This window comes from Lipophrys pholis (assembly GCF_963383615.2).
Source record: "Lipophrys pholis genome assembly, chromosome: 6".
Taxonomy (NCBI): domain Eukaryota; kingdom Metazoa; phylum Chordata; class Actinopteri; order Blenniiformes; family Blenniidae; genus Lipophrys; species Lipophrys pholis.
In genome coordinates this window covers 28,503,096-28,524,875 of record NC_137629.1, presented here as the reverse complement: position 1 = coordinate 28,524,875, position 21,780 = coordinate 28,503,096, and the positions used below count along the sequence as shown (strand labels likewise).

The 21,780-nt window shown below is 41.3% G+C and overlaps 2 protein-coding genes across 3 annotated transcripts; both read right to left on the bottom strand.

Moving 5' to 3' along the window:
* Nucleotides 1-3,096: 3,096 nt before the first annotated feature.
* Nucleotides 3,097-6,585, bottom strand: LOC308110726 (UDP-N-acetylglucosamine transferase subunit ALG13). The gene is made up of 4 exons (XM_080465226.1): nt 6,376-6,585; nt 4,861-5,023; nt 3,487-3,625; nt 3,097-3,401 (listed from the first exon to the last, which is right to left on the bottom strand). The coding sequence occupies exons 1-4, from the start codon at nt 6,454-6,456 to the stop codon at nt 3,290-3,292; spliced, it is 495 nt and encodes a 164-aa protein (XP_080321352.1). The 5' UTR covers nt 6,457-6,585; the 3' UTR covers nt 3,097-3,289.
* A 3,434-nt stretch (nt 6,586-10,019) lies between these two features.
* Nucleotides 10,020-15,867, bottom strand: rap2c (RAP2C, member of RAS oncogene family). 2 transcript variants are annotated; one of them, XR_013935424.1, is made up of 4 exons: nt 14,905-15,844; nt 14,119-14,404; nt 12,043-12,267; nt 10,020-10,361 (listed from the first exon to the last, which is right to left on the bottom strand). XR_013935424.1 is itself a non-coding variant. In XM_080465746.1 (3 exons), the coding sequence occupies exons 1-2, from the start codon at nt 15,175-15,177 to the stop codon at nt 14,126-14,128; spliced, it is 552 nt and encodes a 183-aa protein (XP_080321872.1). In that variant the 5' UTR covers nt 15,178-15,867; the 3' UTR covers nt 10,935-12,267; nt 14,119-14,125. The 2 variants fall into 2 exon arrangements, 1 of the variants encoding a protein (XP_080321872.1); XM_080465746.1 differs by lacking the exon at nt 10,020-10,361 and having other exon boundaries at nt 10,935-12,267; nt 14,905-15,867.
* Between the last annotated feature and the right edge of the window lie 5,913 nt (nt 15,868-21,780).

Below are 21,780 nucleotides of genomic sequence, written 5' to 3'. Positions count from 1 at the left end.
TACCTATATATGAAGCCGATCCAAGATTTCTCCTCACAATGGCTCTTTTGATTTATCTCAGAATGACTCGGTTTATATGATGTTATATACAACGATGTGTTAGACGAGTGGCTTTTCAAACTTTGTTGCAACAGTTCAGTGACGGTCTCTCATGTCTTGTTCAATGCTTCAACACAAGAAAGAGAAAGTGAGTGCTTTCTAACGTATCTCCCAATCTGTTTAAAGTTACCTTGTTCTGTTCTCACTTTCTATATTTATTTAAAAATGTTTTGTTTTGTCTGATTGCTTTTGTTTGCTCTTGTTTCTTCTGGGTTTTTTTTAAGTTAATTTCCATTTCCCCGCCTAACTTGTCCTGTTTACCCTACACGTATCCATGCATGTATAAATGTGTGAGTATATATATATATATATATATGTACATAGTATGTATATAGGTGTGTATATGTACATAAAGGATGTCAGTCAAATATTCAGCTGTGCGTGTTTGTGTGTCAAGATGATTTGATATCTAATTAGCGTTAAGAGGAGGCCATCCATATACTGTAGTTTCCACAGATGAGCCTGATAAATGGAGTGTCTCCCTCCAGAAATACATAACCACATCATAAGTTCAAGTCACTCATGCGCCTCCTTCACGCTCTTATTTTGATCTCAACACACAACGAGCATTGACTACAGCCCCAGGTGACGTCTCGACTGACCACTGCGTTCAGCTTCGTGCGATTGACCCTTGGCTTTGACCCAGTTGTTACTTCTTGCATGGACTTATTCAGTCCGCCCTACTCTCTCGGTGAATGGCGTCTTTGTTTCTTCATTGGGAGTCCTTGTTTTGAGGAGCTTCAAATCAGGTTATCTTGATAGTTTAGGGGTTTGTGCTGTAAACATGCGCTGGGAGCCATTTCTCTGTTTCTGCCCTTTGCTCTGATTAGCTGCAAGCAGCTACTTATTAATGTTGTGTCTATCCTAATAGTTTAATGGAATTACCAGGGAAACATCCCCTCGTAGGCACAAAATACACGGAAAGCTGTGGAATAAGTATTTGTTGTGTAAATCAGGTTGATTTCGAATTAGATATCTAAATACAAACTGATGTAAAGAAAAAATAAACAGCACATATAAAACATTGCTGGATTCAGTTATGCGTCAGCGACACGGAAGGCCTGCGAAGCAGCAGTTTGTTTCTATTTCAGTTTATCAGGGAAAATGCTTTTGTAAAAGCTAAAAGTGTCACTTTGGCGTGGAAAAATGTTTGAGTGTCCATTTCTATTAGATTACCATGCCGTGAGCACAAACATCATGTGAGTCAGATTGTGTGGTGAGAAGCAGTTCAAGCAGGGAAAAACGGCAAATTAACCAAATCTAGAGACCCAAGAGTGTGCAGTGTTGACGCAAATGTCCACAAGGTTTTACGCTCAGGTTTTACGCCTCATCCACTATTGAATACAGAATATTCAAGTAAGATATTTCTTCGCGAAAGAACAAACGCTGTGGATGTGAGAAACTGCAGAGGTAGGAACAGTTTTTTTTAGCATTGTCAGAGAACAAGCTGGACAAAATGTGTTGCTCCCGTCTGACTATGATGTTGCCACTAATAAATCAACTGTGCGTCATGTGGCCTGACTCCCTCTTAGTATATCTGTCTTCGGTGAGAATGAGGTGTAACAGCTGTTTGCCGTGACCACAGACTGAGAATCTGAAGTTCCACTTGTTCAGAAATATCAGCTTAATGTTGGTCACATGTGACAGATTTGATTCAAGAAAGAAAGTGAAGCGAGACGCTCGTCTCTGCCAGTTTGACAGCAACGTCTCTGCTTCACTAGAAGTGGTTCCACAAACACACACAGGACTTTCCCTAAAACTCTTCCAGGGTATTTACCAAACAGAAGTACCCCCACCAAAAAAAAATTAAAATAAATCACATTTTAGACACATGCTGTATTTCCTGCAACGCGTTTAGTGAACATTTCCAGTATTATAACGGTAAGAAGCCAAAAACAGCCTGCTGTTATCAGGCAATAAGAAACAAAAGTTTCTGACACTCACATTTTATACATCTTCTTATTGTAACGTGTCGACAAAAAAAATAAAAAAATCCTGCCGTGCCTTCAAACAATTGTTCATAGGTTGAAAGGTCATAGCCGCACGCTACAGTGTGTGTGGCTCTTCCCCCAACACTTCCTGTTAAACAAAACCACTTCTAGTAGTCAGCAGTCTGACCAATGACACATTTTCTTTTTTTTTTTTCTATACAGGTTGGGTGAGTTTACCAATTTCAGTTTTGCAAAGGACATTACTCAAGTGAATTTAAAATGATTAGCCAATTGAAACAATATTTAAATTAAAAAAAAAAAAAACGTCCTTTGACTGTTGAATCTGCAGAAGTGCAAAAGATTAAATCTGAGTTAAAGTTTTAGTTTGAGTGGACGCCACACTAAAGCAGTTCTATTAGGGAGAAGCTTGAAGCGAAAAACATGAAGTGCTGATCTTATCATTGAAGGACAAATGATAATGGCCCTTAAAATCTAAACATCACTTCACCCTTGTGGTAAGAAGTGGTACAACTCACTTCTCTCAGCAAATTCCTTCTGCGCTGCAGACTCAACCTAATTTTAGCTCAGGGGCCACAGACACACACTGTTTCACAACTTGAATACCAAAAAATATTAAAAACCAAGCAGCTCTTCACACAATTTCTGAAGAAACAAAACTGCAATCTGAAATCCTAGTGTTTCTCTTTAGACTGTTCGTAGAACGCTGTAAGGCTCAGGCAGAATACACAGAGAACTATAAGTAGATCAAACATACAGTAGATCCAGACTCGCACACACCAAAAAAGCAAACGAACGACACACGACAAACAAACCAAGGTTTGTGTGAAGTCTTGAGCTATGGCTGAAAACAAAGGAGAACTATCTAGAAGCTGTTCTTGGTGATGGCTGCGCTTTATCATCACATCTTTTTAAAATAAGTTGTTGTTTCTGAAATCAGCAGTTGGCATTAAGCTCGGCTTCAACACGCCACTTGAATTTACCAATCAGCTGCTTGGATCAAAATAAGTGAACAGTAGAAATGTGTTGCCATGTCATGAAGCATGTGGATTAATGAGGTTTCTTTTTATTTCAAAAAGTCCACATGTAGCATTTAATAATGCTCATCACACAGAGAGGATTTCAAATTAAAATATATTATGATTGGATACAAAAAAAATAAAATGCCCAGCAGTGTCTGATGTGTTACATACAATTAGATTTCCGACAATTATCACGGTTTATAGTGTTAAGTTAAAGTTTCACCGGAGACCGAGCGCTTTGTCAAGGAAGTTCGCAAAGTTCTTTGTTTGTGGGGGTCGGAAAGGCTGCAGAGCGGCGAGGTCCATGGTCCTCAGTGTTTCTGTCAGAGTGCTGAAACAATCACCAAAAAGGGAAAAAAGCAGCTGGTTACTGTGGCTCCCCTCACATGTATGACGAGTCTGCGCGGAGCGCATACCTGCATGTGCAATACAACAAGTGGGAGTCCGCGTGCAGCTGTTGGGCCAGCTCCAGCTGGTGGTTGTCCATCAGTCTGTCATTGACGACAACCAGCAGAGGTTTTCCTGCGCCGAGAGCCTCCAAACAGCTTCCTGCCCCTGAGGAGGAATACCAAAAAAAACAACAACACGCTGACACATAACTGCACACAACACTGGACTCATTCTAACACTGCTCCAATCAAGTTTCAGCACCCTACAGCCCCGGTAGTGGATAAAGTGGTTGAAAAGATGGATTGAAGGATGATTTGAAAGCTCCGTGTACTTGACTTTATGTGCGTCTATACATATATACAGTGCACACATACAGCAGACACTGTGAAGCACTTTCAGCAAATTCACTGGCTGAACGCTGCCATCTGGTTAAAGATTCAAAGATGTGACTTATGTGCTGTATTCTTTCAGTTAAAATTATAGATGAACTGAAATGTTTGTTGCTTTTTTATCCTTTACATTTTCAAAATCTTATGTATTTGTCATTTTTGTTGTATTTGATTTATAATGCATACCAATGATCACAAAGTGCGAATTGTATGTAGTAGAACACAAGAACTACATGTGACAAAAGACAAAAATAAATGCATCTACGGCCTCGTCACTTAGCTTGATTGGAATCAGGCGGACTCAGATCCATTTCATCCCGCCCCCCCAACACTGGCTACACTGAATATTAAACAGATGGCATCACACCGGGCTCAAGTACGTAAGATACAGTCATCATTCATGTCAGTGGCTGCAATGTCTTGATTTGCTGTAAAATAACTGCTGGAGAGACAAACATATAAAATGTGTCCCGACGCCACCTGAGACAAAGAGCAGAGTCTCAAAGTTTAATAATTTGGATGACTGAAGGAGCTAAAATATATTAATTCCCTGTTGTTGATAAAATATTTGGTGTGTTTAGACTGCCAATCAACATAATAAAAACCTGCTTCAGTTTAGAAAATTGTGATTTTCACTCTGCCTTGACATTGTACCACAGTGTGTGTGTGTGTGTGTGTGTGTGTGTGTGTGTGTGTGTGTGTGTGTGTGTGTCCTTGATGCCCTCATGTTGTGTCTGCCTGCTGCATTAATCATCAGTTTTCTGTTTGCACACTGCTGACATACCTTTATTTGCTTTATGCTTCAATTCTGCAAAGACATTGTCTTCTCTTCAGGTTGCGTACACAGAAGACAACACTTCAAACAAACATATCTGATTACGCTACGCTCTGTTTAAAACATCGGTACGGGAGACAAAACTTTGTATTTAGAAAATAATAAATGAAACTGATCCATAATATGCGGGCTTCCGATGTTTCCTCAATTCCGAGCACATTAGGTATTTTCCTGACCTGCGTGGCTGATGACGAGGTCCGCCTGTCTGACGTCCTCTGCTATAGAGTCTTTGAATCGAAAGGCTTCCAGTTCGATGTGAGGACAGCTGTCTGCAGCTGGAAGGACATTTCCTCTTCCAACCTGAAGAACCAAACGCTCATAGCCCCGAGCCTTTAGAGCCTGGTTACAGGAAGAGAGAAAAAAATAAAAAATAAATCCCTTCAACTCCCGACACAAACTGACACCAAATCAATTTTACTGATGGAATAAAAATGAATAGAAGTAGCTCCATGTTACCAGCACCAAGCTCAAAGACATGTTCAACTGTGAAAATATTCACATTTTCAAAGTTGCTCATAGCGACTCCCCAATTACTTTTCTCGTACACAATAGAAACATGTCATTAGGTTGAAAGTTAGATATTTCACCATTTCATTAAACATATTACCTCATTGTACATCGGACTGGAGCTGGAAATTCAGCTGCATGTAGCTTGTAAACATCCAGGAGGTGATGGAACCAGGTTTTGGAGTTTTGACAGACAAAGTTCTTTTTTTTTTTTTTTTTTTTTATGGAGTAGGACTCGAGCTGCTCGGTAGAGATTTAGGTTTCTATTAGTGAAATCTCTGCACTGCAGGCAGGCCAGTTCAGTGTACAGACATTTCTTCTGTGAAGCTGCGCTATTGTGATGGATGCATGGTGAGGTTTAGCATGTCTTGCTGGAAATATGAAAGATCTTGCTTTGGCGATGGGAAAGATAGTGTGGATACGAGCAAGTTTTGTTCCTGAACCTTTCACATTTGTAGTGGTTAGTTCAGGGGTCTTTCTGTGTGGAGTTTGCATGTCATCCCTGAGTTTTCTCCAGGTACTCGGATTCCGTCCCTCTCGGTTCTCATTGTCAACCAGTCCCAGGTTTACTCTGCGTTTGCAAAAATCAACGAGGATCGGCTCCCTCGCCACAGGACACTAGGATGATGCGGTATGTAACATGCATGGAGGGACAGAGGGATTTTACAGGTGTATAAGCTGCTTATTAGGAGCCAACGTATATACCATACCATCAGAGATTAACAGTTTTGTTCTGTGTAATGAAACAACCCCTGCATCAGTGGTTTCCCACGACAATCTTAATTTTGATTCATCTGACTGAAAACCACTGTATCAAGCTTTATCCCTTTTTAAATGAGCCACTGAATCTGGTAGTGTTTTTGCTTCGTACATATTGCTTTCTTTTCACACAACACGGCTTTCAGTGACATTAATACATAGGACAATGGACTATGTGCACAGACAATGGTCTCTGAAAGTGTCCCTGGCTGCAGGCAGTTGCAGTTTTGGCCGACAGGTCAAATATCCAACATTTATCCTCGCCCTTGTGCACAGAAAGAGTGAATTATCTCACAATAAACATCTGTTATATGTACTATAATCTGCTGTCGCACATAATTTAATCATGTTTTAATGTTTTTTTGGGAGGGGAATGGGGTTTGTTGTTCTTGTTAAGTGATAGTAATCTTTCCCATTCAACTCACTTGAACGACATCAGAGCGCGTGATGGTTTCAATGAGCTCATCAAAGCTCGTGGTACCGACAGTCAGGAACACCGTCTTCATGTCTCCCCGGTGCCAGCCTTCTCTCGTGAAGTTTTACTTTCGAGTATGTTTACACGTCTCACTCCTTCTTCCTCCTCTTCATCGTCCCAGGATTGCTGCTTCCGTCTCTGACGTCATCACGTCACAGTCACGGCGGGAAGAGATTTGTTATCGCCCCCTGGAGGCGCGGAGGTTTCTTACACTAATAAACACGCTGGGCACGTGAAAAGTGACTTTGCCAGGCCAAGATCTATTCAGTTCTGTTGAATATGATTATACCCCTTAATAGAAGGGTACTTTTCCCACTACGTATCAGTCATTTTTTGTATTTCTCTCCATATTGATAAAATTGTGACATTTTAACACAATGAAGATGAGAAGAAAGTAGTCCTACAAGCATGAACTAAGCAAATCGGATATTGTTACCTGTGCATCATCTGATTTCCATTTGAAAGCCAGTGAAAGACAGCAAAAGGGCCACATGTGCACCACAGTCCATACAATTCTGGTCTAAGTGATGGCTATAACCTCAGGTAAGTACAGGTGTTTAATTAGAGTGTCTCCGGCAATACTCTTTGCCATGAATAAGTAACAACCCAGTTATAATAATAACAGAGACTGTAATTTAATCACAACATCATATCTGAAGTTGCTTAAGTGAAATCTCATGCATCATATTCATGAATGCAGGGAAGCAAGTCAAGAATATTAAAAATTTAGAAAAACGTTGCCACTTTTCAAACAGTGTCATGTGTTAAGATGTGTATTTATATTTCAGAATACTATTTCCTACACCAATATATTCTTGTGTTTTGATTTGGTTGAAGGAGTTTATCAGAAACATTTTGTTAGACTTTAACATTCACATATACTTATAATGGCAATCTATATTTGTTTTTATCTATATATCTGTTAAACTGTGGCTTTAATCACTAATGCCATTCAGATGACATTATAGCCCCATGTAGTATGATTCAAATAAAAAATCTCAATCAGATGACTTTCGAGGTTGGTTTTCTGGAGGTATCAACAGATATTTATTGGGAACAGGAAACTCAAAATTTGAGTAACTACAAAGTAACTATACACCTGACTCAAATCTGGTTACACTGGTTAGACTTCCAAGAGTGCTTCGCTGTTTTCTGAGTGACCGACTGAGCGTCCTGAATTCAGTTGCACCGTCAATGTTAACTAAGATCTTACTGTTGGTATGATATGAGGTCACCCAATGCAGATCAGGTCACGATTTATGACTAATTCATGCTGAAACTGTCAAATTTCAACGTCAACAACATGTGGTGTCTCACGTTGACTCCAAGTTCAGGCTGTGCTAGAAGAGCATGAACTGTTCTCCAATAAGCTGTATCATGCAGAGTCTCATGAGAATCACATCTTGTCCACAGCAATAAATTCCAATGCCTGAGACACCAGATCCATCTGTTGGGAACCAGACAAGACGTGTGAGTGGCTGCCCTCCGTATGAACCTAAGCGTGACAGTGAACACTCACCTCATCTCTTTGAAAGAGCTGCTGTCCTTTCACTTTGTGCCAAGCCAGCACTCCTGCAGCACACAGCATCAAATAAAAAGAACAGCGACTTAAGAAACAACTTCCTGAGTACCTCGGGGAGGATGCAGGTGTCTGGAAACATGCTGACAGAGCGCTGCAGAGGAATCAGGGCGCATGTTTGTACTTGACACCGACAGCTGGGCTGCGAGGGCCCGTTGTCACCGAAGGTAATAAATTTTCACCTCATAAGTTGATGAGCTGCAGCGGCTCACATGAACGCAGTGAGAAGGTCAGAGAACCTCCAGGTTTCCTCACACTACGGTAAAATACATCTGATTCAGACGTCTTCACTGTAGTTTCATCAAAACAACCTATAATTCAATTCATCTCCTGTTTGATGTTGGAAACAAGGTTAAGCAAAACCATCTATGACAAACTGCACGGTGGTATATTGGGTAGCATTCTCATCACATAGTGAGAATGTATTTAAAGTTTCAGGCCCTTTCACTGTTGAGTTTGCATGTTCTCCCTGTGCGTGCCTTTTCTGCTTTGACTCTGGTTTCCTATTCAGTGTGAATGTGAGCGTGTGAAAGGTCCCTCCGGATGTAACCATCAAATATCAGACATCCAGTAAGAGCAAATCACAGCCATCAGCCAAATGTCAGTCAGGGGGCCTTCGGCTTCATTCAGAAAGACACAGAATCGCTCCTCCTGTGCGACGCTGTGACTTCTGGGAGCGGACCGAGAGAAACCCGGCAGGAACCAATAAGACACATTGAAAGAGAGACTGTTTCCCCAACAGGAGGGCGGAGGAGTCGCGGTGACCCTGCTGGTTCAGAGGCATCGGTGCCCAAATACAGCGGCAGCTGCTTCCGGCTCACTGAAGGACACAGAGACTCAACGGAGCAGCCGACAGCTCCACCTGATGACCATACAGAGAGGAGGAGGAGGAGGAGGAGGAGGAAGCTGCAGCACCACCATCAGACTCAGCTGTTCAGTTCGTACACAAAACCACTGCAATGAGGAAGTGGAAAGTGTGGCCTGTCTTTGCCAACTGGTATTTTTAGACAATGAAAAGTCCCGACTGTTTTCTCTCTAATCAGAAACTTTGCAGAAGCCATCGGCTCTTGTGCCGAAAAACACTTTTGACTCAACATATGGATCCACTTAAATTTTTTTAACAAAGTAGATTAGATAAACTCTCTAGAAGTGTGACTTTAATCACCAGGACCTAGATTTTAAATGGGTCCAGATGTTTGGACGACTCATCGACCAAGGTTTTTTACTTTCTTTTGTGATGTTTGCTCCCACTTCAGGCTAAAACACAATTTATCAAAACGAAATAACGCCTTATTTATCTTCTTCAATGCTTATTATTACACACACAGTCATTTGAAAGAGGTCTGTTTGAGTTGAGGGACGTCTGAACCATGTCGGGCTCCCAGAGGACTGAAGATCTGCTTTTTAAAAGACAGCTGGGAAACAGTGTTACTGCCTGAGGTTTGTTGCTGCCGTAAGATTACTACCTGCAGAAAACATGCAGCTCCAGTAACATGTGAACGGAGTCATGACATTATGTTGTGAACTTCAGCATGCCTGAAATAAAGAAAAGCAGGCAGTCAAAAGGGTAGTGTGCATCAAATCAGCATCAGATCCACACTGTGGGGAGAGAACTAATAAAAGCACACTGGTAGTGAGAACTTACAGGTCAACTTGATTTTCAATGGTAGCAAAGGCCTTCACGTTCATTTTTTAACATTAAATTTGATGTTTATTCAATAAAAAATGCACAAGTTTTCAAGCTGTATTTATTTCTTTGCTCTTAAACAAAGTGAAATACTTAGATCTGGCAGTAATCCTAGATATTATTCTTTTATCTGGCCAAACCAAGAAATGAATTAGCCTGTATATGACCTTTGAATCCAGTTTGATGCCCCTGATCCAGGGAGTTATAGCCGTGTAAAATCATTTCTGTGCGTGGTAACGGGAGTAAAAGGGTTACTGGGGAGGTGACAAACACAGACAATAAAAAAAAAGAAGTTTTTAACCCACATCAGTCATCAGCACTGAGGCATAAAGTGTCAACTTCAACCTTTAATTCAAAATACGTGTTTATGTTTCAAGAGAACATTGAGACAAACGTCATTATATATCCATTTGTCTGTTTGCAGTGTTTGTGGGGTGGCTGTGGCTCAGGTGGCAGAGCAGGTTGTCTAACAAGCCTTAACATTGGGAGAACAACCCTCCTTTAAAATAGTCCACATGCCGAGTGGACATCGAACGGGACCGACTGAGTCAAGTGCCTCGGCCTCTGGCTTTAAAACGTCCGATTTATAGGTACGTGGAGAAGCACTCAGAACCGGTTTACTGTTCACTGGATCAAACCCAAGCAAGCTTTTAGTTTCTCTTCTCACCACCTGTGGAATAAACAGAGTATCTCAGGTCCACTCAACCTGCCAGATCATTTAAAAACCCCACAGTTCACTCCTGAAGTACGTACATAACTCACCGTCATATCTAGTTACTTTTCCTCTATATGTGCTTTTGTTTTTCCATCGTCTCAAATGAAACTTTGTGTATTTCTTTTAAACACGTCTGAATTCTTGTAAAGCACACAGAAATACCCCGTGCCCTAACGGTGCCCTCATTATAAACTTGTCCCGCCTCTGTTGAACCGGTGAAAACCAGTTACAAACTTCAGTTTGTTTGTCCCTTTAGAGCTGAATGCATCAATTCTCATTTCCCCGTGTGCGTCTCTGTAGATCAAGTCATGTATCAAGTCACAGCCTGAAGGAAAATTACATAAAAGTTGCTCCAGGTTTTAATGGGTTAAAACAACCATTACAAAAATGGTTCTCAAGCTACACAAAACCAAATGCTAAATATGGCACAAATATGGTGCAAGTACAACTATTTGTTATCCGACTGTGAAACTTGAAATCCTCAAGATGAAGGTTGTGCACGAGTCACTGTGCCGCATCACAAAAGCAGAGAGTCCAGCATGTTTATTACCAAATGATGACAGCCAATTATCTTCAAGGGGAATAAAATAATAATAATAATAATAATAATAATAAAAAAAAAAAAAAGAAATGACACCAGGGTGCAACAGAAATTTTAAGGCTCTGTTAAATTCTCAGCTTTAAAAAAGCAAAAAGTACAACATACCAAGTAAACTCACGAAAAGCAAAAACTAGTATAAAATTAAAAATTTCAAACGGGCTACCCAATGTCATTAGTTTTTAATAAATAGGTTACTACGACAAAAAGAAAAAAGAAAAAAAATACAAAGTTAAATCTGATTACCTGTGCCAGAACTTTTAAAAATCCAACGGTTTTTTTTTTTTTGCAGTGGGAGTTAATCGATGAGGAGAATTCAGCATCTCTTGAATTTAAAGCGACACACGTCATGTAGTCACACACGCGCACACACACACGCGCACACACACACATATGCACAGCGAGCTTCCTTTGGTCGTTCCACTATCTCTCTCCAGCTCGGACTCTTCGAGGAAACTGAAAACGGAAGACCTGCGTCCACGTCTTGTCGAGACAAGAGTTCAGGCTAAACACAGTAAAATGGCTCATCCTCGTCACTTCAAGTCGATTTAGGATGACAAACATTTTCACTTTTGAGCATGAATGTGTTCAGACAGCTGCTGCTAGAAACCGCAAAGATTAAATCGCCAGAACTTTGTCTTACCAACCTTCCATAACTACTTTTTATTGATTTCACACAAAGTAACACACCCCGTTCGTGTCCCGAAGCTAAATGGAAATCTATTAATTTACCCTGCTGCCGTTTGTGCCAGAATCGGGGGGGGGGAAGAAGCTTGAAATTAAGGCGAGCAGGTTCGCATCTGCACAGCAAAATGAACTATGCATGCTTAAAAGTCAAAATGTTTCGATAATATGAAATACTTTGTCAAATTCCAAACTGACATAATACAAGTAATAATAAAGTATATAATAGTGATTAAAGCAGCTTCAAAAAGCTGCAACCTCACAAAACACTCCTGCTTAGTATTTCCATGACACTTCCATCTACAAGGAAAGAAAATAAAAAGAAGACAGAAATTCACAGATGGCCGTTCTTACAAGTCCGTCTCCTCCCGGGTCGTCACGAAGGCCGTCGAGGTTGCAGCAGAAACGTCTTCCAAACAGTTATGATATCAAAAATAGGGCCGACGTCTTTCCTGTGAGAAACCACGCCGAGCAGAAACCCGACTGGCTGCGGTTAGTTTCTGTCGGCAGGGTTCAGAGTCGCGTCGGCCTCGGGTTCATCAGAGCGCTTGTGGTGATCCAGACGAAAGAAACGTTGGTCTGCGGACAGAGACGGAAAAACAGTGAGGAAGGGTTGCAGGGGAGCTGAGTTGTCAGTTTAGAATGACAAAATGCTGGATTATTGGCTCATGAAATAAAAATGACTTTTCCAGTTTTCCGTGTCGGAGCTCTGTTTGTTTATCTCTCCTGACAAATGAATATCATTTTTAATTTTTTACCCCCACATTTCTTATCCTCTTCCAGTAAAATACTGTCACAGGTCCGATGACTCATTTTGAATCGTGAAAATCTTGATGTTTGAATAAGTGAGCTCCTCCCCAGCTTCCCAGGTGTCTCCTCTGCACCCACTGCAGCTCCAGATACATCAGCTTGAACACAAACTCAACGCCATCGTCGACTGAACAATCACAAGCAGCGTGACCTAGAAGTGTTTCACCAGGTGCATGTGAGAAATAGAATCAAATATCTCTGATGTTTGTTTCATGAGAAACGTGATTGCAGACGTGTGCAGCGCACCGATTAAATCATTCACTTTAGTGTGCCTCCTTTCACCTGGGTACTCGGGACTCTTTTCAGTCAATCTATATTCTATCAGACTTTAACACAAAACCCAAGTGTTTTTTTTCACACTACATAAGTTGAAAGAACAGGAAAGAGAACTATGCAGAGTGTGCACAGTGCAGTGTGAAGTGAGAGGCCAGCAGACGTGAAGAGAGAAAGCTTGTGGAACAGTGAAACTGCAGCAGAGTGTTTATGCGAACAGAGCAGAGTTGGAAGGTTAAGACCGTTTGAAAGTAAACAAATGCAACATGCTCACATGTTGTTCCACCTGCGGTTCTCCACCAGTGTTCACCTGAAGCCGTCGGACTGTTTCGGCGGCTCAGCCAAGTTCTCAGCTTGATATCTACGTATTGTGTCTACCTGACGAGGGGTCAAGGGGCGGCCTTTTCTCAGACAACCTGTGCGCCGAACGTCCCTGAAGGAAGCATCAGTAATTGCCTTTTTTTTTGGAGGTTATCTGCTTACTCAACTGTCTTCCCAACAACACTCAGGTCAACATTAATGGACTGAACCATAAGACCTAGGAAACACCATCCTTTAGCATGTAAACGAGTGTGTTTTCTACACTACAAAGGTAAAAAAAAGACATTTGGCTGAGCTGGCAAGAAGGGAAAATTTAAACGCCTGTGATGGGGCAAGAAACGACAACCTGGCATAAGTAGAGCAGACAGGCCTCCAGCAACTTCCTCCTCTATTTATGACTTTATTGAATAGAAATATCTGAAATCTGAGTCATTTATGTCAATTAGCATTTCAAAACATTTTGGAGGATGCGTTTTTTTTGTTTTGTTTTTTACTTTTTCCAGAATAAAGAAGCTAAATCAACACTTCCAATTCCTATTTCACTAGTTGACGAGTACTGAATGAATTATGCGTGAACATCTGCAGCATGTTAAAATCATCTCTACCACAATCTACAGGGAACTTCCTGTTGTTGAAAGTCATTTTGCTCTCAGGATGTTACTTTTTCCTCTCTCTCCCCTCCGCTCTCTGTCTATTTTTCCTCTCTTTGCCCTGAGCTGCTCAGACAGTTATGTCCCTCATGCCACATACTTTCTGTGATCTTATGATAACAAGATAGACCAACGGTTTGTGCGGAGCAGCACCACCCACTCGTCTTTCTCACTTCCAGCCCAGTCTCTCCTCCTCTCGCTCACGCAGCTCTACAACCCCACACACTCATCTTAGTGTCACATTTCTCCTCAGCTTGCGACCCGTCTTTACACCGGCGCTGCAGGGACATTTTATCACATTTTGTAAAATCAGCGAGCGCCAAACTGTGCTTCGCTGCCCGACTATCAAAGCAACATCGTTTAAGAGAGTCTGTACCTCTTGCTCACTGCACCACACAAGCTGTGCAGCACTGCTCCTGCTTCTCAGGCAGTGTGGAGTAATTCATCTGCCGGACGATCTCGGCAAACAGCTCGTCCACCATGGTCTTGCTCTTGGCAGAAGTTTCAATAAAGGGACAGCCCCACTCTTGAGCCAGAGCTCGTCCGTCCGATCCGGCGACCTCACGCTCAGACTCCAGGTCCACTTTGTTGCCCACCAGGATCAACGGCACCTTCTCAAAGCGTTTGACTCGCACTATCTGGTCTCGCATCGGTCTGATATCCTAAGAGATTAACAGAAGAGGAGAACGTGAGGGAGCAGTTCTACTGAAGAGTAACAAATCAGTTAAAAACACTACATAATGTACATGGACAATTAATTCTTGAAGATTGCATAAAAAAATCAATACATCATCCCGAGTCTAACTCCTTAATACACAGCTAACTATGACAATAATATATATTTTGAAGCTGAATTCTAGTATAAAAAAACCAAGACCTTTAAGGACTCATTTGAGGCTTTTTCCCCCCAAGCCAACTCAAACATTTCACAGTCAAAACTTGCTGTTGTAGATTATAAGTGAGCTCATTAACATTGGAGGAAAATAAGGTCAAAGGTAATCATGCTGTGTTAATGTGGAAACCTTTCAGACAAACAGTATGGTCTACGATGAGGGGGGCAGGTTCTTTGCTTTACAGGTGTGTCTGTGCATATTATTTCCAGATGTGTGTGTGTATATATATGATTTCTCGCTATGAATTAATTGTCTCCAGGTGTGTCTACCTGGAAGGACTGCTGGTTGACCAGGCTGTACACCAGGATGAAGCCCTGGCCGTTCTTGATGTACAGGTCCCTCATGGAGGCGAACTGCTCCGTCCCCGCCGTGTCCAGGATCTCCAGCACGGAGGGCGACGAGTCCACCTCGATCTCTTTGCGGTAGAAGTCCTCGATGGTGGGGTCGTATTTCTCGATAAAGGTGCCGGTGACAAACTGCACGGTGAGCGCGGACTTGCCGACGCCGCCGCTGCCCAGCACGACAACTTTGTATTCTTTCATCGGGGCGGTGCAGGCGGGCTAACGTAGCGGCTAACGACGTAGCTTCGCTGCTATACTCGCCGCAGAAACATTTATCAGGCCTTTAAAAGAGCTAATAAGCTAAGCGGCTGTTGATGGACAGTAACCCCCTTGCTGGATCACATCAGCCCGCCGGCTCTGCCGCTCATTCCGGCTGGGTTTTTTTTTTTTTTCGGACGCGGTCGCGCTGGGTCGTGGTAAAAGTTGACGTCCGTGAACTCCGCCGTTAGCTAGCCGCAGGGCTCGCACTCGGACTGAATCCCCGCAGTGCCATACCCGAAACCCGAGCCGCTACAACCGCCGCGAACAACCACGACCGCCGCGTGTCCACCGTTCAGCCCGCAGCCCGGCCGGAGACCGCCGCACACCGCGAGGCTGATTACCGCGCCGCCGCCGACAGCATGCCCGCTCTCCTTCACCCCGCAGCCCGCCTGCTCCTGCTCCTCACCCCGGGCCTGGTTCTGGTCCCGGCCCGGCCCGGAGCCTGGCAAGTCGGCCGTGCTATCGACGGAGGCTCGGCGTTCTGGTCCGAGGGTCCATGGGCCGCAGTCCGGCGCTGTTCCGGAGTGTTTTGGCGGAGTTCTGAGCAGGTTTGTCTCAGAAAGAAAATCTTTTCCTTCCTCTCAACTGAAGCTAACAGCGCGCTTCCGCTAGCCGCACGGATTTCACAGTAAAAGCCTCCGCACGTGTTGCCATGGCAACCGTAATATTATATAGATATTAATGAATATTATAAAATGTCTATTTTAATGATAATCGTTGCGAGCCATTAGTAGAGATTATGGTAATATAATGTGTATTACCATATTGCACCAGAGTTAACTCAGATGTTAGACTTTGACACAACCATGTTGTATTTATCAAAACTCATAATTAGAATATCTGCAGAAATATCATGCTTCATATTACATTAGTCGGTTTTTTTTTACACATCGAACAAGTCATCACATTTTACCTCACACTTTTAAACTAATGGCTCCATATTTGAAGGTATTATAGGATGATAGAAACATGTCCTGTTGTGCATACAACTGTAAAATAAATTGTTGTACATCTATCCATCTTCTGCATTGCTTTGTTCTGTAATGGGACGCTGGAGACAATCCTGGCTAATATGAGCAAAGGTAGGTTACATACCCTGTCCATCACTGGACAAACACACAAACAACCACACACTCTCACATTCACGCCTCCGACCAATGTTGAAAAGGAAATTATACCCGTGTAATTGTCTAATTTTCTTATGTGCTTTAGAAAATTGTACTTCGAGTCTAATGCCTTTTTAAATGGTAAAACCATTCCCATTCATGCACTCTCTTTCAAAGTATTTACTTGTTTCCAGCTGTAAAAGCTATCAACAGATCTGGAAATGAAATATTGGTGGTATGTGTAGATTTCAGTCTGTTTTAACAGAATCAACAACATTCATACATTCGGCCAACTGGCATCATGCACAGGTAGAACATACAAACCTAATATGGAAATGCTTTGGTGTCCAGCAGATTCAGAGCAGTTGGGCCTGAATAGACAAATAAGAGGATGATTCAAATCTTGACTTAACCTGAAATCTGTCGAGAGTGTAATCAAGTATTCTGTTCATTAAATTAACAGGTTTATTAAAATACCAAATGTGAAGTCATTGTATCTCCCGCTTCATTGTGGCACTTTCATTTTTGGGCAGTATTTCAAAATAATCAAATGTTTAGTCCAAAACCTTGGAACGACCACACCGTTACCCCTGTATGTCAATCCACATGACTACATGTTGAGGTTCACATGAAAAAAAAGAATGTGGACGTCATGCATATAATTACCATTTAAATACCTTTGGTGCACAATTTACATGATTTCTAGCAGTGAGGGTCAATTATGCAGTATTTCATGTGTGTGGCAGAACCCATCAAAATCATTTCTTTATTAAAAAAGCATACATACTGTAGGTGGGCAAAATGTGTACAACAGAATATTCAAGGACAAAGCACACAAAATGATCACAATGATGTGTTTTATTTAAGGTCAAACAGAAATCGCAGAACTCATTATAGGCACAGTAACTTACTCTTAATAGCGATACACTGCAAAGAAATTGGCATGTAGCACAGCAGCACATACAAGCACCACAAGCAGAGTGAAACAATAAATGACGAAGAAACAGCAGTCACATTTCAAGTCCGTCCGAGAGTGTCAGTGAGAGTTTTTCATATATGGCTTAGTCCTGAACAGTCTTTGGCCCTCCTCGTCTTTCTTTCTGTCTGCAATTGTACCTAATTCACAAAATATTGTTGATCACTCACCAGCAAATGCTTTAATGTAAAGGGACACACGATAAACACGCTGGGTGCGTGTGTTGAGTTTACCAATTTAAATGTAGAACTTAAAAAGACATTTTTGCACAAACAAGGCACAATCATAGCTAATAACGATCACGGTGAAGCATTATTTTTCTGATCTTTCACAATCTCATTTTACTGTTGTTGACTGGAAACCCTCGTGTATTTTCTGCGCCCAGCAGAGCTGAAGGGCGCCGGTGAGTCAGAGCAAAGAGGCTTTGGTCGTTCAGAGACCCGGCCCTGCGCAGCACAATCACTTTGGAGCCAATACTCAACAGTCAGAGGGCTGTGAACCGATTCACCCGGATGACTCAGTCAATCCACCACTAGGACAAGTGCCATGGCAACTAAAATCGCTGGCTGTAGGAGCAATTTGAGAGCATCACCAGATAACACTGGCAGGAACAGGGTACAGAGTGAGGATGCTGCTGCCGCCACTGTGTGAGAGTATTACTGGGAAACCAAGTTGTTTGATTCAAATCCTGAGGAGGCGTCACCTCTACTGTCGTTTTGGATAATGAAGAAGAGCAAGGGAGCAAAAGAAAAGAGACAAAATTGAAAGCCTGTGAACACCTCTGACGTCCATGTTCCTCTGATATCATGTTTTAAATGTTTTTCCACCTGCAGGTAGAGCCACAAGCTTTACCTCTGATGTCTTTTCAGGTTTCTCCATTATGCAGACTGACTCATTACTGTGATCCACCTTTTAGGGTCACTTGAACTAAAACTGATAAAGTAACTCAAAGGGGGGAAAACAAACAAACAAACAAACAAAAACTTCTTTAAAGCAAACTGTTGGTATTTTACAGCGAGGCAACGCCATGCTTGGCAAAGGACAGGGCTCAAGCAAACGAACGAAAGGACAGATCCCTCAGAGCAATCTTTTTATGCTGTAATAAAACAATAGACATATCATTATCAACAGTACATTGATTTGATTTTTTTTTTTTAATCAACTCTTTTATCTGTATGTATTCAAAATAAATTTTGAGTACTTTGACATAGTTATGTACATAAGTGCAAACAAGGTGAACATCACACATTCGTATACACCTCAGTGAGGATCGACATCGCCCAGCACAGCTGGGCAAGAAGAGACCCCTGGACCGCCGCCTTCTCAGCCAAAACCGAAGCGGAGCTCCGGGAGGAAAACCTCGGCACAGACTAGCCGTGCTGTCCGGTCTGCAGTGTGACGTTAAAGGAAAACATCCTTCAGTCAGTCCAAAAGCCTCTTTACCTCCCTGACAGATCGGTGTTTGCTTTAAAAGCCAAAGTCCATTCTTATTTCTCAAAAACACCACGTACAAGAAAAAACAACAACGTTAAAGGTCAAATAAACAAAAACTTAATAAACTCCAGCCCTCCCCAAAGGACCTTTGGATATTACAAGGATTTAGGTTTTCCATAGAAAATATTGAATCACGCTGCAAGAACAAGACAAACTAATTAGACATTCCCTTTTTGAATAAGTTAGTGTTGTATCTTATTGGAATTAATGTGAAAAAAATGACTATAAGGATGATAGAAAGGTAGCCACGTTGTCATTTTGTTGCCACCGCAACAACAACTATTACTATTAACAATGACTCCATCATTGTGTACAAACAATTTTCATTTTATATCGTTTTTCTTATTGGTCTACACAAACTATGAAGTATATATATATGTATGTATATATATATATATATATATATAAATGAGTTTGTTTTTTTAAATTATTATTTTCATGCCATGTTTTTTTTTTTTTTAAGTAAGATTAAAAAAAAAAAAAGAAGCTTACCTTACAATTAATACATGTAATTTTCATACACAGCTATCACATCTTTATACAGTGATCGAGAGATAAGGCCTTTTGTTTATTCGTATTCTCCAGACTGAATCAACTGTCTGTGTGCTAAAGGATCTGATCACAGGACTCCGTCATCAGAGCGCTTTGCATTTCACGCAGTTGGAGTTCAGAGCCGTGTGTGGAAAAATACTGTGAGGCCTGAAGGAAATCAAGTACAAGAGAATGAGAAAGGGAAGGAGAGGAGAGGGAAAAGAGGTAAAAACTATCTCCAGTTGTGCCGCACCACAGTTCTTCAAACTGACCTTGAAGCATATAGAGATAAATCTTGAATTAAAAATTCAAATGCCCTCAAGAGGCACAGTTTAGTAATCAAGTATTCTATTTTCCCAGCTGGACAGCAGACAGTGAAGGCATACTGATGTTGGGGTTCATTAAAGGACGGAGTTTACTTGGCTGGACAAAGCTAGTTTTTAAAAAAAATAATAAAATAAAATTAAGACGAACAAATCTCAACATTCTGATTTTATAGAGTCCCAGAAACTGCAGCTGCTCAGAGAGACTTAACAAGTTCACAAGGAGGCTACATACTGTGACACCCACCACGCAGAAAAGAGGAAATAATCTAGGAAAATATAAATATTCTCTTCCTCCTTGAGGGATAAAGCATAAGCTCATTAATCTCATGTTCGCACATTAGGCTTGAACCGGGAGATAGATCATCTAGGACATTTCCATTTTTTTAATGAAACCAATGTCAATAGAAAATTTTCAGCTTGAATCATCTCTTCATTTCTGAACTATGGAGGCTGTTGCTGTCGTTATGCTTCAACTTGTCATGCCAGACAAGTCGCTAAACAATATTTCATGTTTTTAACTTCAAGCGATAGCTTATTAAAAATTATTTTAATATGTAAATAGTGCAGAATTTGGAGGCCTGCCACAAGCACAATATTGGTTATGAGGTTGTCTACGTGAGCAGTACAGGATCTTCTTTCTTTTTTTTTTTTTTTAGTTGGTACTAGTGAGAGTTTGGACAAGAGATTACTGGTACTTCAGTATTTTGTCTTGTCTTTGTTCAGTGTTTATTTTCATTTAAGTAGCTTGGCAGGACCTTTATCAACCACAGAGTTAACCACTATGCGATTAGTTGCTTCAACTCCCTTAATGATGTATTAGTAACTTCGACCAAATTTTAAATAAATAAAGTCTTGGTTGAATTATTATTTTTTTAACACTGAACACATTTCCAGCTAGTTGTTTCTGGTCCAAGTGAATTATCTGCTGGTTCGAGCATCAAACATCACACGCAAACATGAGATCAGCTTTTGTCTTTTAGTCCGAAGCAGGAGAGTCTCTTTAACTGATGCACTGCACACTATTTTGGGGTCGAGCAAAAACCAAGTCATCAGCACTTCTGCTCCCACTGAACACAGCTGGCTGAGCTGGTGGGGAAGGAAACGAGTGGCAGATATTTGTCTTTATATAACTGGACAATGTAAAATGACAAGGACGAAGATTAAATATTGGCATCTAAAGAAACGGGTACCACACTGACTTTATTTTTTCTGATTATAAGTTCCTTTTATAGTGCATTTTGGCCACTTTGGGTACTTTTGTTGAGTAGGGGTACAAAAAAACTGACCAGCAAGAAATGGTACTGTAATGTACCCGAAACTGTGTACATTTGCACTTCGAAGAGTACAGCTCTGCTGAGAGTGAAAGATATTTGTAAAGTAGCCACACCACTCATTGACATTAAATATAAATCTATATAACAATACACATACTTTTAATATGTCCTAACACAGTATCAGCATGGTACCTATGTGACCTCTGAAATAGTCTATATATAGTGACTCGTTACATTTCAGCATGCCTCTCCTTCAAAAAGGCATGTGCAAGGTTTTTGCATTTAGATACATTCACAACACGTTAACATTATTTAAAATGAATAATGTTCAGTGGAAAAATGCCGTGACATCCGCAGCATTTCCAACAAAACCCAATATGTGATTCATCGTCTCCTCCAACACACAACCAACTGGTTTTGGTTCCTTACGTCAACGTCTCGACAGCGCAGCTGTCTCAGACCAGAAATGAACACAGATGCAATTTTCATGGAATAATAGTGACCCAAATAACACGTCTGTCTTTGAACACTGGCCTGTTCTTACAGTGTATTGACTGTGGTCGTTTGATCAGACTTTGAAGAGGCACATTCGAATTTGGATAAAAGTAATTTCAGCACAAAGCCGTTCACTTCAATTTTACACACCAACAAAGCAATCCACCTGGGGAGTGCTTTTCTTTTCTCTCTCTCTCTCTCTCTCTCTGTCACACATCAAATAGATGTGTTTATTTTCTTTCTATTTTTTCCCACTTCTTGACTTTACTACCACACAATCCTGCTCATAACAACTGTGGCTTTTATTATTTAGAGTCCGACGACTTTCGACGAAAACGAGA